The sequence below is a fragment of the Pygocentrus nattereri genome, chromosome 2, assembly GCF_015220715.1.
Source record: "Pygocentrus nattereri isolate fPygNat1 chromosome 2, fPygNat1.pri, whole genome shotgun sequence".
NCBI classification, from domain to species: domain Eukaryota; kingdom Metazoa; phylum Chordata; class Actinopteri; order Characiformes; family Serrasalmidae; genus Pygocentrus; species Pygocentrus nattereri.
The window spans coordinates 5,670,638-5,684,541 of NC_051212.1; the positions used below are offsets into that span (position 1 = coordinate 5,670,638).

A 13,904-nucleotide genomic window follows, 5' to 3' on the forward strand; every position below is an offset into this window, starting at 1 on the left:
GAAAACTCAGAAAAACACAACAGCAATTTATTATACGGCTGTTTTGTTTTGGGTTAAATTTTCAATCTAAATGCACAAACTGCTACACGGTGGGAGGCAGTCCTGCAGAACAATGCTTAAGTGGTGAGCGCTTAGTGTGTGTCTGTGTGTGTGTGTGTGTATAATTTATCAGATTGACAACTGACGTGAGAGGGATGTGGACTCAAAGTCAAAGACCACCCTTCATTTATTTAATTTCCAGCCCTTAAGCCAAGAAGGGATTAATTTTTCAGCAGACATTTCTGAGATTTGATGTATAATGAACTACGTCCACAAGAAAGGAGAAAGTCAAAGGAAAATAAATGAAAAACAAAAACAGGAGTTTTAAAAAAGGGAGGTCAAAAACTGATTAAAGTCTGTGGCTCCTAACAACCACCTGGAAGAGCCGGTCGAACCCAAAACTGCCCCCATCAGATAAACAGCACTGAAAGCTTTGATCTCTGAGAGAGAGGAGAAGATCAAGCTGCTTCAGATCTGAAAACATCCACAGGTGTTTCTGTCCATCCTTCCACTGTGAGAAGACCACGCAGCACTGTGGGTCTGAAAGGACGTGTAGCTGATCAAGAAGAACCTCACTGAGAAAAGGAGACAGACACACCAAACAAAGAAGCTGAACGATGGACTGACCACCCCAGAGTCCAGACCTCAGCACCACTGAATGGATTTGATTCAGAAAATCATCAACCAGCTTCTCAGACTGAGCTTTGTCCAGCTTTTGAAACCCCTGTTTTTGCACTTGTTTTAGTGTTAAAAGGTGGTCTCTGACCAAGTGTGCCCTAAACCTCAGCAACCCAGAGATCAGCTTTAGGCTTTTTTCACTTTTTCAAAACAAAAAAATGCCGTTTTTGAAGTAAAAAAGCATTTTTCCTTTTGGAAAGCAGACTATTGTCCCCAAAAGCGCTAAATATTCATGATTTCATCAAACTGGTGGGGGGGGGGGGTAGACGTAGACGTAGACATAGACCCTGCAAAGGGATAAATACCTACACATATACACAGCTAATGCAGCACTGTGGAGGATTTGTTGCCTTCTCCACCTTCATTATGTTCAGCCTAAGTCTGTATTTCAGGCTCGCTCGCTCACTCTCCTCCTCCTTCTCCCCTAAACCTATCAGCAGGTAAACAGACGGATAGTTCAGCCCAACAAACACACAAATAACAGCAGAAGATCCAGCTAAAAGCCTGACATCTCTACTCACAGAGAGGGAGAGAGAGACACAGAGGGCCTTTTCTCAGCAGTTGGAGGACATCCAGCCTGAATGCTGGGATCATGTTGTGTGCAGGACATGCTGCTTGTTCCCAAAACCACATGATCTTCCTGATCCAACAGAGAGAGTCCACACAATTACTGAAGAGCTGATCTATCCAGGCTACCCGGTCTTTTGTAGCTACCGTTGCGTGAAATCAGATTCAACACAACTCAAAAGTTTTAGGTCCAACCCCTCTCTTATTTTTACCCCTACCCCTACCCCGAGTGTCTCCTTGCCCCTTGGAACTGAGTTACAGGGCAGTGGTTGAGATCTTACCTCAAATAAACAGAGCATCACTTCATTAACAGCTACTAGCGCTGCTCTGTAGGCGACCCTGCCCGTCTGCAGGGACAGCAGAGGAGGGGAAAGTTCAGCTCCTCACTGCTGGGCATACGCCTTCAAAGAGGGGGGCAAATATTTATCACCCCCCCCCCCAATTCTTCAGTGATATGAAGCTGAAGTCAGATATTCTCCAGATTCTTGTTCGAATTTTCCCATTCCACCTTAAATAGTGCAGCAGTTACATTCTGGCCCTTCAGGCATCAGAACTGCTCCACTATTTAAGGTGGAACGGGAAATTTACCTAGGTGGCTACCGAGATATTTGCACTACTAGCAACTTTTATGCTTGTTATGAAGAAAAACAACCAAAATCCACTGAAATGACATTAAACTAAGATAAAACTGTGGTTATCGTCATTTTTAACAGAGAAAATTCTCACATTTGTGGGTTTCTTTGGGCTCTTGTTCTCCATCTTGTCGGTTTGTCTTTTTTTCCCATAACGCTCTGTTTGGAGTCTCTGGAAAACCTCTGACAACCATTTTGGTGGGTCATGTAGCCCTAACACCTCCTCCTACCCTTCTATCTCAACAAGAATCGGGACACCCTACCCCTAGACGTGAACGCGCTAAACACAGGGGTAGGGCTAAGTGGTAGGGGCGAGGCGGTGAAATGGGGTTGGGCCCTAGTTAAAATACTTCAGTTTAGAAGACACAACAGACCACAGAAGACACGTTGTCATTCTGTAGTCACGGCTATATGAGGAACTTGCCGTCTCTGCCGCGTCTCTATGGTGAACAAAAATGACTAGATAATCAAGGAGTCAAAATATGATTGTTAATGCAAGATAAGAGATCTGCGAACTGAACGGACATCAACCTCACCGAAATACCCCCCACAAACCAGGCAGTAGTGGTTTTTTTAAGTAGATTTTGAGTAGCTGGTGAATAGTGGGCTGGAGGTTATGGAACTGGCCCTGTGTCCATGACTGAGGCCATCAGCAAGACACCTAACCCCCAACTGCTCCCCGGGCGCTGTGGATAGGGCTGCCCACCGCTCCGGGCAAGTGTGCTCACTGCCCCCTAATGTGTATGTGGTGTTTCACTTCAAGGATGGGTTAAATGCAGAGGTGGAATTTCCCCGTTTTTGGGTATCACTTCACATAATAGTCTTTGAATAGTGTTAAAAAGCAAATGCTCCATTTTTTAAAATGTTCTGAATAAATCAATAGAGTATGATTAAGCAGTCATTCACAGTGGTACATGCTGGGCGTTGTACAGAAAAGTAGTTCCCAGAGAAGATATATGTAGCTTCACTGATTTTGGATAGCAAATCAAATGTCTAAGTTTGCAATGCAGCTCCATAAACATTGCAGACACTGGTGCTAAATGCACCTGGATTAGCATTATGGAGAAACAAAACATTTCTTTCTGCACTTCCAAATGCAGCAAAATAAAACAAATGCAGATATTTTGGTCAGTTTCATACACTGGTCAAATCTGAACACCTGACCAATGCCAAGACGTGCAGCTGTAGTCAGCCCAGGAGCTAACACAGCAATCAGCAAGCAGGTTAGTTCAAAGGAACAGCAGAATCACAAAAGCGAAGGCAATAACAGAGTCTCTCCAGCAACTGCGTATCACCCAGTCTCTCTTTTATGTGTTTATTTACATACAGTGTGGAAGAAATGTTAAAACGTGCTTGGAGCGAGCTGCATAGGACTGCACTGAAACGACCAAGACCAGGTCGGTTTAGAGAGCTGCTGTGGGAGAGGCTCAATCTACTGACATGCAAAACAACCAGTCACAGAAAGTTCAGCTCAACGTGTGCAACGAAAACAAACGCAGAATCCCAGTCAGCAAATGCTACCTTATTCCTACCTACAGCTTCAAACAAACTTCAGGAATGACTTTGTAAAATGGGATATCATCAATGTTTCCTGGCTCAGCGGCTCTGAAAGGCTTACTGTGTCCTGTCGGCCACCCCTGTGGCTACTAGCATTTGGCTTGATAAAAGGTCCCCATCAGGCTGATAAAACCAGCGCATGGAAGCGCCGATATCCAGCTTCAATTCTCTGAGAGAGGTGAGATTCTGAGACGTGATGATGTCTGTGATTTGCACTGCTCACCTCAAGCTGTGGCAACTGCACCCATTAGTTGAGCTGCTAACAAAATATTTTAAGCAATTTTTTCAACTAATTTTTTGTACATCTGGTGAAAATGAACAGTTGTTCACCCTCGTCGTGTCACTGCAGTGCTGAGAATGATCCACCACCCAAATGCCTGCTCTGTGGTGGTCCCATGGAGGAAGAACAGGCTAACCGAGTATCAGAGAAACAGATGGACTACAGTCTGTAACTGTAGAACTACAAAGTGCTCCTATATGATCATTGGAGCTGATGAAATGATGCAGGCAAACAACTACCTGAAGAGTGATCCAGTATTCGAACACATGCACCCATGGGTGGAGTATGGATCGATCAATCACACAGTACAATCGTACTGAATCATTTTGAACTGACCACGATCCACCCACTAACGCATTCCCTGTGGCTGCTTTTGCCAGACTGGACAAGCTTTTGCAGAACGCTGGCAGATTTACTGCTGACTCTTCTGCCGTGATAGAGAAACACTGCGGCTTCCTCTGCGCTCCACCCTGATCTACGGCGCTGGAACACACGGCCTGAACTAAAGCTCTTTACACGTCTCACTAAAACCCAGCTAGAAGGCAGACAAAGCAGAGCGATCTTCAAAGCCTATCCCTGTTTAGCAGCGCTGCTCTTTCCAATCCTGCTGAATGAAGACTCGGCCTGGGCTCGTCTAAAAACGGCCCCGCCCAGCCGTTCTTTAAAATCCGCCAAACAATTTCTGTTTCAAATATTTCAATTACTTTCACATTTCCCCCGTAAACTGACATTAAAAGAAGTGTTTTACACCTCGTATCACTCTGCTGTGTCGGCGTGGGCCCCAGCGGACTGATTGACAGCCTCTGCTTCAAATGTAACCACCAGGACTGCGCAGGCACCACGTAACCGCTGCACCATTTAAGGTAGAACGGGAAAATTCAAACAAGAAGCTGGCGAGCCTGAAGCTGACTTCAGCTTCACTTTACATTAGACAGTTTACATGCACTCAGTAATCTGATCATGATCGGATTTCTGCAGTTAGTGATTAGCACACTCTGATTTCTTAGACAGGAGTAAGGTCTAGAAATCTGATTAAGAAATCTGATAAAGGTTAGTTGATAGAGCTCGGATTTTAGCTCAGATTTCTCAGTGCATGTGAACTCTTCTTCTGTGAGTTTATCGGCTGATTGTAAAGCAGAAATCTGAGTACTGTCTGGCTCATGTAGACCTGAAGTTTCCCCGTTATCTGATTACTCACGTGCAAGTAAGCGTGTTGATCCGATAACTAACAAAGTCTGATTTTCTGCAGTTATCGGATTATTAGGTGCATGTAAACTCATTCACCGAGAAGCTCTTACAAGGCTGCGATTTTCAGGGTCAGAGCCAGGTTCTTATTCAGAATCGCCCTCTTTAGGTTCATTCAAGTAAAGCCGCATTGATCCAATCCAATTTCCAGCCTGCGCCACACTGAGGTACCTACAGCTAAGATTTGTTGTTTGTTATCTGGCTGGTTGACCAGATGTAGCTAACAGTGTTCAACCGGAGGTAAAGGTGGTAAAGCACTGGGTTCAATCCCCACCTGGGTAAACACCTTACACTACACCAATGAGAGTCCTTGGGCAAGACTCCCAACACCACCTTAAAATCATCAAATTCTAAGCCGCTCTGGATAAGTCAGCCAAATGCCGCTACTGTTAGTCTGGACATTTTGCTAGATTCCCACTACTACCTGCAAGACTGAATAAAATGTTAAATGAAAATAATAATTTGAACTGCAATGAAATTGACCGTTTTTATCATCGGGTGAGAAACGCCGTTCTTTTCAGTTTGATTCGGCCAGCAAATCTGGAGCTGTATTGAGCCCAATTTTCCAAAGAGTCTGAAATAAATGCTTGGCACAAACTCCTGTACTGAGTGTCTCTTCAGCTCCAGAGAGAAATCTGAGGCATTCTCATCATTCGGTCTTGTTATTCGGAACAGAATGTAGAGAGTGACCTTCTCCCTCCTGCCACGAAAACCTGGGCATTTGTAAACGAGTGCGCTCTCCTAGTAGCCATACTCAACTAGAGTGATGTGGAGCGTGTAAACTGTGGGAGGGTCAGTTGATTTCAGAGTTCACCACTATGCAGTAGAAGGTAGGTCATGATTCCCTACAATCAGTGATATCTGTAACATCTAAGATCACAACAAATAATGTGTAATTCCTAAACGGTGGATAGGGGGCAGTATGCAAAACAAGGTCATTTTAAGCACTACGCAGTGCCCAATGAATGCTGGACTGAAGCAGAAATATGAAGATAATTACAGACTTTCTGACAACATAACATTTCGAGCAAGGAGGAAAAAAACTGCAGATACTGATTTTTCTGCAGGCTTTATTACGGCCTCTCTAGCCCAGAAATCCCAGACAAACAAACACAAACGAACAGTAACGCCAACCATTTCTCTCCTACTTCCGATTTCTCTCACTCACTCTCGCTCTCGCGCTCTCACTCGCGCTCTACTTTTCAGCCATTATGGTTTTTTCTTTGCCATCAATCCTGTCCAATAACATGCATTTCCACAATAATACAGCGTCAAAACAGAACAGCCTCATTTCCTCAAAGGCCTGAAAGTTTTCCAAGTTCATCTGAAACAAACTGATTGCAATTATACCTTTGGAGCACTTGAGGAGCACCAGCAGAGGACGAGAGCGAGAGAGCGAGAGAGTGACAGAGAGAGAGAGAGTGAGTGAGAAAGAGAGAGAGAGAGAGAACAAAACAAAATCAAAAAAGCAATAACAGCAGCTTAGCATTCAAACGGTTGAGTGAGTTTGAGCGTCGCACCAAAACACCAAAATCAATTCAGAAAAAAACAAAAGCAGAAAGCAGGACTAGCTTACATTCCTTTACTTTACATTCATTTACTTTACGTTCATTTACTTTACATTCATTTACTTTGTAATCAGTCAGTGATAAATGAAGAATGGAGGGAAAGTTTCTGTCTGTTGTTGTCTGTCTGAGTTTGAGACAAAAGAGACTTCAGACGTCAACAGACTGTTCTCAACCACTTCACGGAATGTGTGACTGAATGAGTGAACAAGTGCTAAATGAGTACTGAAGATGTGATAAATGAGTGCTAAATGAGTGCTAAATGAGTGAATGAGTGCTGAATGAGTGCTGGAATACTGGGCCAGTGTTGAATGAGTGAGTGCTGAAAGAGTGAATAGTTGATGTTCAAATGAATGAACTATTTAAAGCTCATGGTTTCGCTGTAATTGGCATATTTTGCTTCTATATTGACGTTGTCAGTGTTGCACTCCATTACTGATCAACCCATCATATAAAAACACCCAGCAGCTCTGAACGAGCACTGAATTCCAGCAGGTTCACTCCACAGCTTCACTCCAGCAGCTTCACTCCAGCAGCTTCACTCCAGCAGTTTCACTCCAGCAGTTTCACTCCAGCAGCTTCACTCTGCTCTCCTCTGAGATAAGCACCACACTGCAGCCGTTTAATCAATTTCTCGGACAATAACGTCACCCTGAACCCCCTTCTCACTCTCACACGCCCACCCAGCACTCTGCTGCTCACATGACAAACCAATAAGACCGTCATCATCATCACTCCTTCTAATTACCACATCACAGCATTCTCATTTCTCTCCTAATGAAATAAATGAATACAAACTCCACCCCAACACACTGTCTGCTAAATCTGAAACACATCAGTTTCATTAATAAAATAAAACCACCAGCGCTTAACCTGTACAGTGATCAACTAACCCCTTCAGTACCTAATTAACACAAAGTACTGACTTAACCTTCACAATGCTTAATTAACCCGTACAGTGATCAACTAACCCCTTCAGTACCTAATTAACACAAAGTACTGACTTAACCTTCACAATGCTTAATTAACCTGTACAGTGATCAACTAACCCCTTCAGTACCTAATTAACACAAAGTACTGACTTAACCTTCACAATGCTTAATTAACCCGTACAGTGATCAACTAACCCCTTCAGTACCTAATTAACACAAAGTACTGACTTAACCTTCACAATGCTTAATTAACCCGTACAGTGATCAACTAACCCCTTCAGTACCTAATTAACACAAAGTACTGACTTAACCTTCACAATGCTTAATTAACCCGTACAGTGATCAACTAACCCCTTCAGTACCTAATTAACACAAAGTACTGACTTAACCTTCACAATGCTTAATTAACCTGTACAGTGATCAACTAACCCCTTCAGTACCTAATTAACACAAAGTACTGACTTAACCTTCACAATGCTTAATTAACCTGTACAGTGATCAACTAACCCCTTCAGTACCTAATTAACACAAAGTACTGACTTAACCTTCACTATACTTAATTAACCTGTACAGTGATCAATTAACCCCGTTCAGTACATAATTAACACTTAAAGTACTGACGTAACCTTCACAATACTGAATTGATCATTACAGTAATCAATAACCTCCTTTAGTTCCTAATTAACACTTAAAGTACTAACTTAACCTTCACAATACTGAAATAACCTGTACAGTGATCAATTAACCCCGTTCAGTACATAATTAACACTTAAAGTACTGACGTAACCTTCACAATACTGAATTGATCATTACAGTAATCAATAACCTCCTTTAGTTCCTAATTAACACTTAAAGTACTAACTTAACCTTCACAATACTGAAATAACCTGTACAGTGATCAACTAACCCCGGTAATTGCCTAATTAACACTTAAAGTTCTGACTTAACCTTCACAATACTGAATTAACCTGTACAGTAATCAATTAATAATCAGTAATCGATTTACTCCTTTAGTGCCTAATTAACACTTAAAGTACTGAGTTAACATTTACAATACTGAATCAACCAGTTATTAATTGATTTGGTCCCCTTTTGGTACCAAATTAATGCTTACAGTACTGTATAAGTTAAGTAAAGTGCTGACTTAACCCATACAGTACTGGATTCGCTATTGAAGTACTGACTTAACCCTTACAGTACTGTTTTAACTACTGAAGTACTGAATTAACCCATACAGTACTGGATTTGCTATTGAAGTACTGACTTAACCCTTACAGTACTGTATTAATTATGAATGTACAGACTTAACCCTTACATTACTGTATTATTTATGAATGTACAGATTTAACCCTTACAGTACTGGATTAGCTATTGAAGTACTGACTTAACCCTTACAGTACTGTATTAAATACGACTGTACAGACTTAACCCTTACAGTACTGTATTAACTATTGAAGAACTGACTTAACCCTTAGAGTACTGTATTAGCTATTGGAGTATTGACTTAACCCTTACAGTACTGTATTAATTATGAATGTACAGACTTAACCCTTACAGTACTGTTTTAACTACTGAAGTACTGACTTAACCCTTACAGTACTGGATTAGGTATTGAAGTACTGACTTAACCCTTACAGTACTGTATTCATTATGAATGTACAGACTTAACCCTTACAGTACTGTTTTAACTACTGAAGTACTGACTTAACCCTTACAGTACTGTATTCATTATGAATGTACAGACTTAACCCTTACAGTACTGTTTTAACTACTGAAGTACTGACTTAACCCTTACAGTACTGGATTAGGTATTGAAGTACTGACTTAACCCTTACAGTACTGTATTCATTATGAATGTACAGACTTAACCCTTACAGTACTGTGTTAACTATTGAAGTACTGACTTAACCCTTACAGTACTGTATTAACTATTTAAGTACTGACTTAACCCTTACAGTACTGTGTTAACTATTGAAGTACTGACTTAACCCTTACAGAACTGTGTTAACTATTGAAATACTGACTTAACCCTTACAGAACTGTGTTAACTATTGAAATACTGACTTAACCCTTACAGTACTGTGTTAACTATTGAAATACTGACTTAACCCTTACAGTACTGTATTCATTATGAATGTACAGACTTAACCCTTACAGTACTGTGTTAACTATTGAAGTACTGACTTAACCCTTACAGTACTGGCTTAACTATTAAAGTGCTGTCTTAACCCTTACAGTACAGAATTCATTATTAAAGTACTGACTTAACCCTTAAAGTATTGTATTAACTTGTAGAGTACTAAATTAAACCCCTACAAGACAGAGTAAATGCAGTACTGAGAGCTTTTAGTAGCACTTTTTAAAACATTGGATTAACCCTTACAGTACCGAGTTGACTAATATAGTGCTCATGCGTCCACCTGACCTTTATATGAACACTGCAGCTGTTATTGCAGCATGTTTGCCATATAGTCCCTGCTCCAGCACTCATTTCATTGCATTTGCAGTGAACAGAAGTCTATAGGGAGGAGCACAGTTTTGGCTCTGGCATTTTACATTTCCATTTCCATTTATTCACTTGGCAGACACTTTTATCCAAAACGACACGCAACTCAGGCAATGTACAATCCAAGCGCACAGATCTGCAACTTCAAATGCAAGCACTATGTGACTGTTTCCATTTCAAAAATAGAGCAAGACAGTTGTAGGAGTTAAGAGAGGAACATCGAGTGCAATGCAAAAAAAGCATATTCGAATAAACATGGTGAACAGAACAAATCAGTAACACAACATGAGAAGAAATCCCAATATCTTCAAGCCCAGCCACACAAAGCCACGATGAACAGCTGTACAGACTGAGCTCGGACCAAACCACACGGCCACTTTGTTCTTCTACTAAACCCCTAAGCTGTACTTCCACTCACTGGCCACTTTATCAGAAACACCCATTTGTACTTCCACTAACTGGCCACTTAATTAGAAACACCTACCTTGTACTTCCACTAACTGGCCACTTTATTAGAAACACCTGCCTTGTGCTTCCACTAACTGGCCACTTTATTAGAAACAGCTATCTTGTGCTTCCACTAACTGGCCACTTTATTAGAAACACCTACCTTGTGCTTCCACTAACTGGCCACTTTATTAGAAACAGCTATCTTGTGCTTCCACTAACTGGCCACTTTATTAGAAACACCTACCTTGTAGTTCCACTAACTGGCCACTTTATTAGAAACAGCTATCTTGTGCTTCCACTAACTGGCCACTTTATTAGAAACACCTACCTTGTGCTTCCACTAACTGGCCACTTTATTAGAAACACCTACCTTGTGCTTCCACTAACTGGCCACTTTATTAGAAACAGCTATCTTGTGCTTCCACTAACTGGCCACTTTATTAGAAACACCTACCTTGTGCTTCCACTAACTGGCCACTTTATTAGAAACACCTACCTTGTGCTTCCACTAACTGGACACTTTATTAGAAACACCTACCTTGTGCTTCCACTAACTGGCCACTTTATTAGAAACACCTACCTTGTGCTTCCACTAACTGGCCACTTTATTAGAAACACCTACCTTGTACTTCCACTAACTGGCCACTTTATTAGAAACAGCTACCTTGTGCTTCCGCTAACTGGCCACTTTATTAGAAACAGCTACCTTGTGCTTCCACTAACTGGCCACTTTATTAGAAACACCTACATTGTGCTTCCACTAACTGGCCACTTTATTAGAAACAGCTACCTTGTGCTTCCACTAACTGGCCACTTTATTGGAAACACCTACCTTGTACTTCCACTAACTGGCCACTTTATTAGAAACAGCTACCTTGTGCTTCCACTAACTGGCCACTTTATTAGAAACACCTACCTTGTGCTTCCACTAACTGGCCACTTTATTAGAAACACCTGCTTTTGTTGCTTGTTTCTGCAGCTGCATATTTTATCAGCCCCTCATCTACACCAGCCATCACTGCTGAGTATCTGACCGCAGGACCAGATATTGACTAGATGTTATATGGGTGGTGGACCCGTCTCAGCGCAGCAGCGACACTGACATGCGTGACAAACCCAGAAGCGTTGATGTGGCTATTATGCTCACACCAGCGGGACACCTGCTGCCAAGTCAGGGTCACTGCCAGGTAAGAAACTGACCACTGATGGACCTGGCATCAGCAGATGAGCTTCAGCCTCCAGCTGATCACCAGCAAGGTGGAACCACAAGAGTTTGGTTTCCAATAAAGTGGCCAGCGAGCATGGCTTTCACAAACAGCGTCCACTTCACCAGAAACCCCACCAGGTCCATCAACCACAGGGCTCCAGAAGTGCTCCATGGAACCAGCGAGCGCGCCAGCGGTGCACGAGCTGACCACACGAATGATGCAGTCAGCTCGTGCACCGCTGGCGCGCTGGTTGCACGGCTTCTCTTTGAATGCCCCAGCCATCCTCGCGCAGCAGAAGCTCGTGGTACTCACGCTGCTGTTCTCCCCGGTCCAGTGCACCATCGCCTGGTTGTGCGTGGCGTCGCCCTTGAGCACGAACGAGCTGCTGCTGAGCGCGAGGCGCCCGGGAGACGGCGACCCCGGAGCCGCGGAGGAAGAAGAGGTGGAAGCAGCAGGAGGAGCGCACGCGGCGAGGAGGACGAGCGCGAGCGCGAGCGAGAGCGAGAGCAGGGAACGCGGCGAGAGCGCGCGGAGACGCATCGCGCGCGCGACGGAGAGGGGGGAAAAAACGAGAGAGAGAGAAAAGAAAAGAGCGGATGGAGAGACGGCTGCGCGCTCCCTCTCCCTCTGCTCGTGGTTCTGCGCGAGCGAGAGCGCGAGAGCGACAGAGAAAGGGGAGAGGGAGGGAGGAGAGAGCGAGAGAGTAAGGGAGAGAGAGAGAGAGAGAGAGAGAGAGAGAGAGAGAGAGAGAGAGAGAGAGGAAAACGGAGGGTCGAGGCGCCATCTGGCGGCCGGGAGCGGTACTGCTGCTTTTTACGCACAGAGGCGTTTACGAGGTTTACGAGCGAGCATGTTAAACTCAGCAAAGCCTAAGATCAATGCATTTCTGTCCTGCTAGATCTGCCCCAGTCAACTGTAAGTGGTATTATTGTGAACTTGAAGCCTCTAGGAGCAACACCAGCGCAGCTGCGAAGGCATAGACCACAGAAACTCACATAGCTGGACAAAAAAATCACCAAACTTCTGTCGCCTCACTCACTACAGAGTTCCAAAACGTCTATAGAAGCAACATGAGCTTCATAAATATATATGCAATGCCTTGCATTGGCGGGGGGGTGGGGTAAAGCACTCCATTGGGCTCTGGAGCAGTGGAAATATGTTCTCTGGGGTGATGAATCACACTTCTCTATATGTCAGTCATATCTGGATTTGGTGGTTGCCAGGAGAACGTTACCTACCAGAAGACATAGTGTCAACAGTAATGTTTGGAGGAGGAGGGATAATGGGCTGGGCTGTTTATCAGGGTTTGGGCCCCTTAGTTCCCCTTAGTGACCCTTCACTTTATGATTTATGATGTTCACTTATGATGTTCACTTATGGTGTTATGATGTCCACTGATGTTAATGCTGCAACATACAAACACAATTTATACAATCATATTTTATACAATTATCTGCTTCCAGCTTTGCGGCAGCAGTTTGAGGGAGACCCTTTAGTGATCCAGCATGACTGAACCCCTGTGCACAAAGCAGCTCCATAAAGATGTGGAGTGACAAGTCTGGTGTGGAGGAACTCCAACGGCCCTCACAGAACCCTGAGCTCAAACCCACTGAACACCTCTGGGACCCAACATCAGTGTCTGACCTCACAAATGCTCTTTTGACTGAACAGGCACAAATTCCCACGGACACTCTCCGAAATCTTGCGGAACGCTTCCCAGAGGAGTGGTAGCCGTTATAGCCTGAAAGAGGAGCAACTCCATATTAATGCCCATGGTTTTGGAATGAGACGTTCACCAAACTCATAGGTGTGAATGTGACGTGTCCACATATTTCTGGCCATATAGTGTATTCACCGCAACCACTTTGAAAGAGGTATCTGACTTTGGCTGGGTTTAAATGAGTGGTTCCTCAGCTGATTTCAGAGCTGAATAAAGAGAGTTAGAATAGGGGAAACACAAAAGAGCAGAGTTTGGGCTCTTTTAATTGAGAAGTGCTGGTTTAAATTGATCGTTAATGGATCTACAATGTGGTCTGACTTAGAAATCGCTGCTTTAAGAGACTGAGCCGTTGAGTCTATGCACTTGAGAAGACTGTAAATGAGGCAATAGTAACAATATCTCTATAATATGCTGCGACTTCAGTGTCCTTGGGAATGTATCAAAAATATCCAACCAAGAGTGGCTCTTCTGTCCGACACTGACCCCTGATGAGGGGATAGAGTGCAGGAAATCTGAATTTCTGAT

The 13,904-nt window shown here is 43.3% G+C and overlaps 1 protein-coding gene across 3 annotated transcripts in view; it reads right to left on the reverse strand.

Annotated features, from left to right (window-relative positions):
* Window positions 1-12,285, reverse strand: part of sorcs2 (sortilin-related VPS10 domain containing receptor 2) — a 473,194-nt gene extending 460,909 nt beyond the window's left edge. For all 3 annotated transcript variants that reach the window (XM_037547570.1, XM_037547568.1, XM_037547564.1), the window contains exon 1: window positions 11,972-12,285. In XM_037547570.1, coding sequence (XP_037403467.1) covers window positions 11,972-12,199 — 228 coding nt within the window. In that variant the 5' untranslated portion in view covers window positions 12,200-12,285. The remainder of the gene's footprint in view (window positions 1-11,971) is intronic.
* Window positions 12,286-13,904: the final 1,619 nt, after the last annotated feature.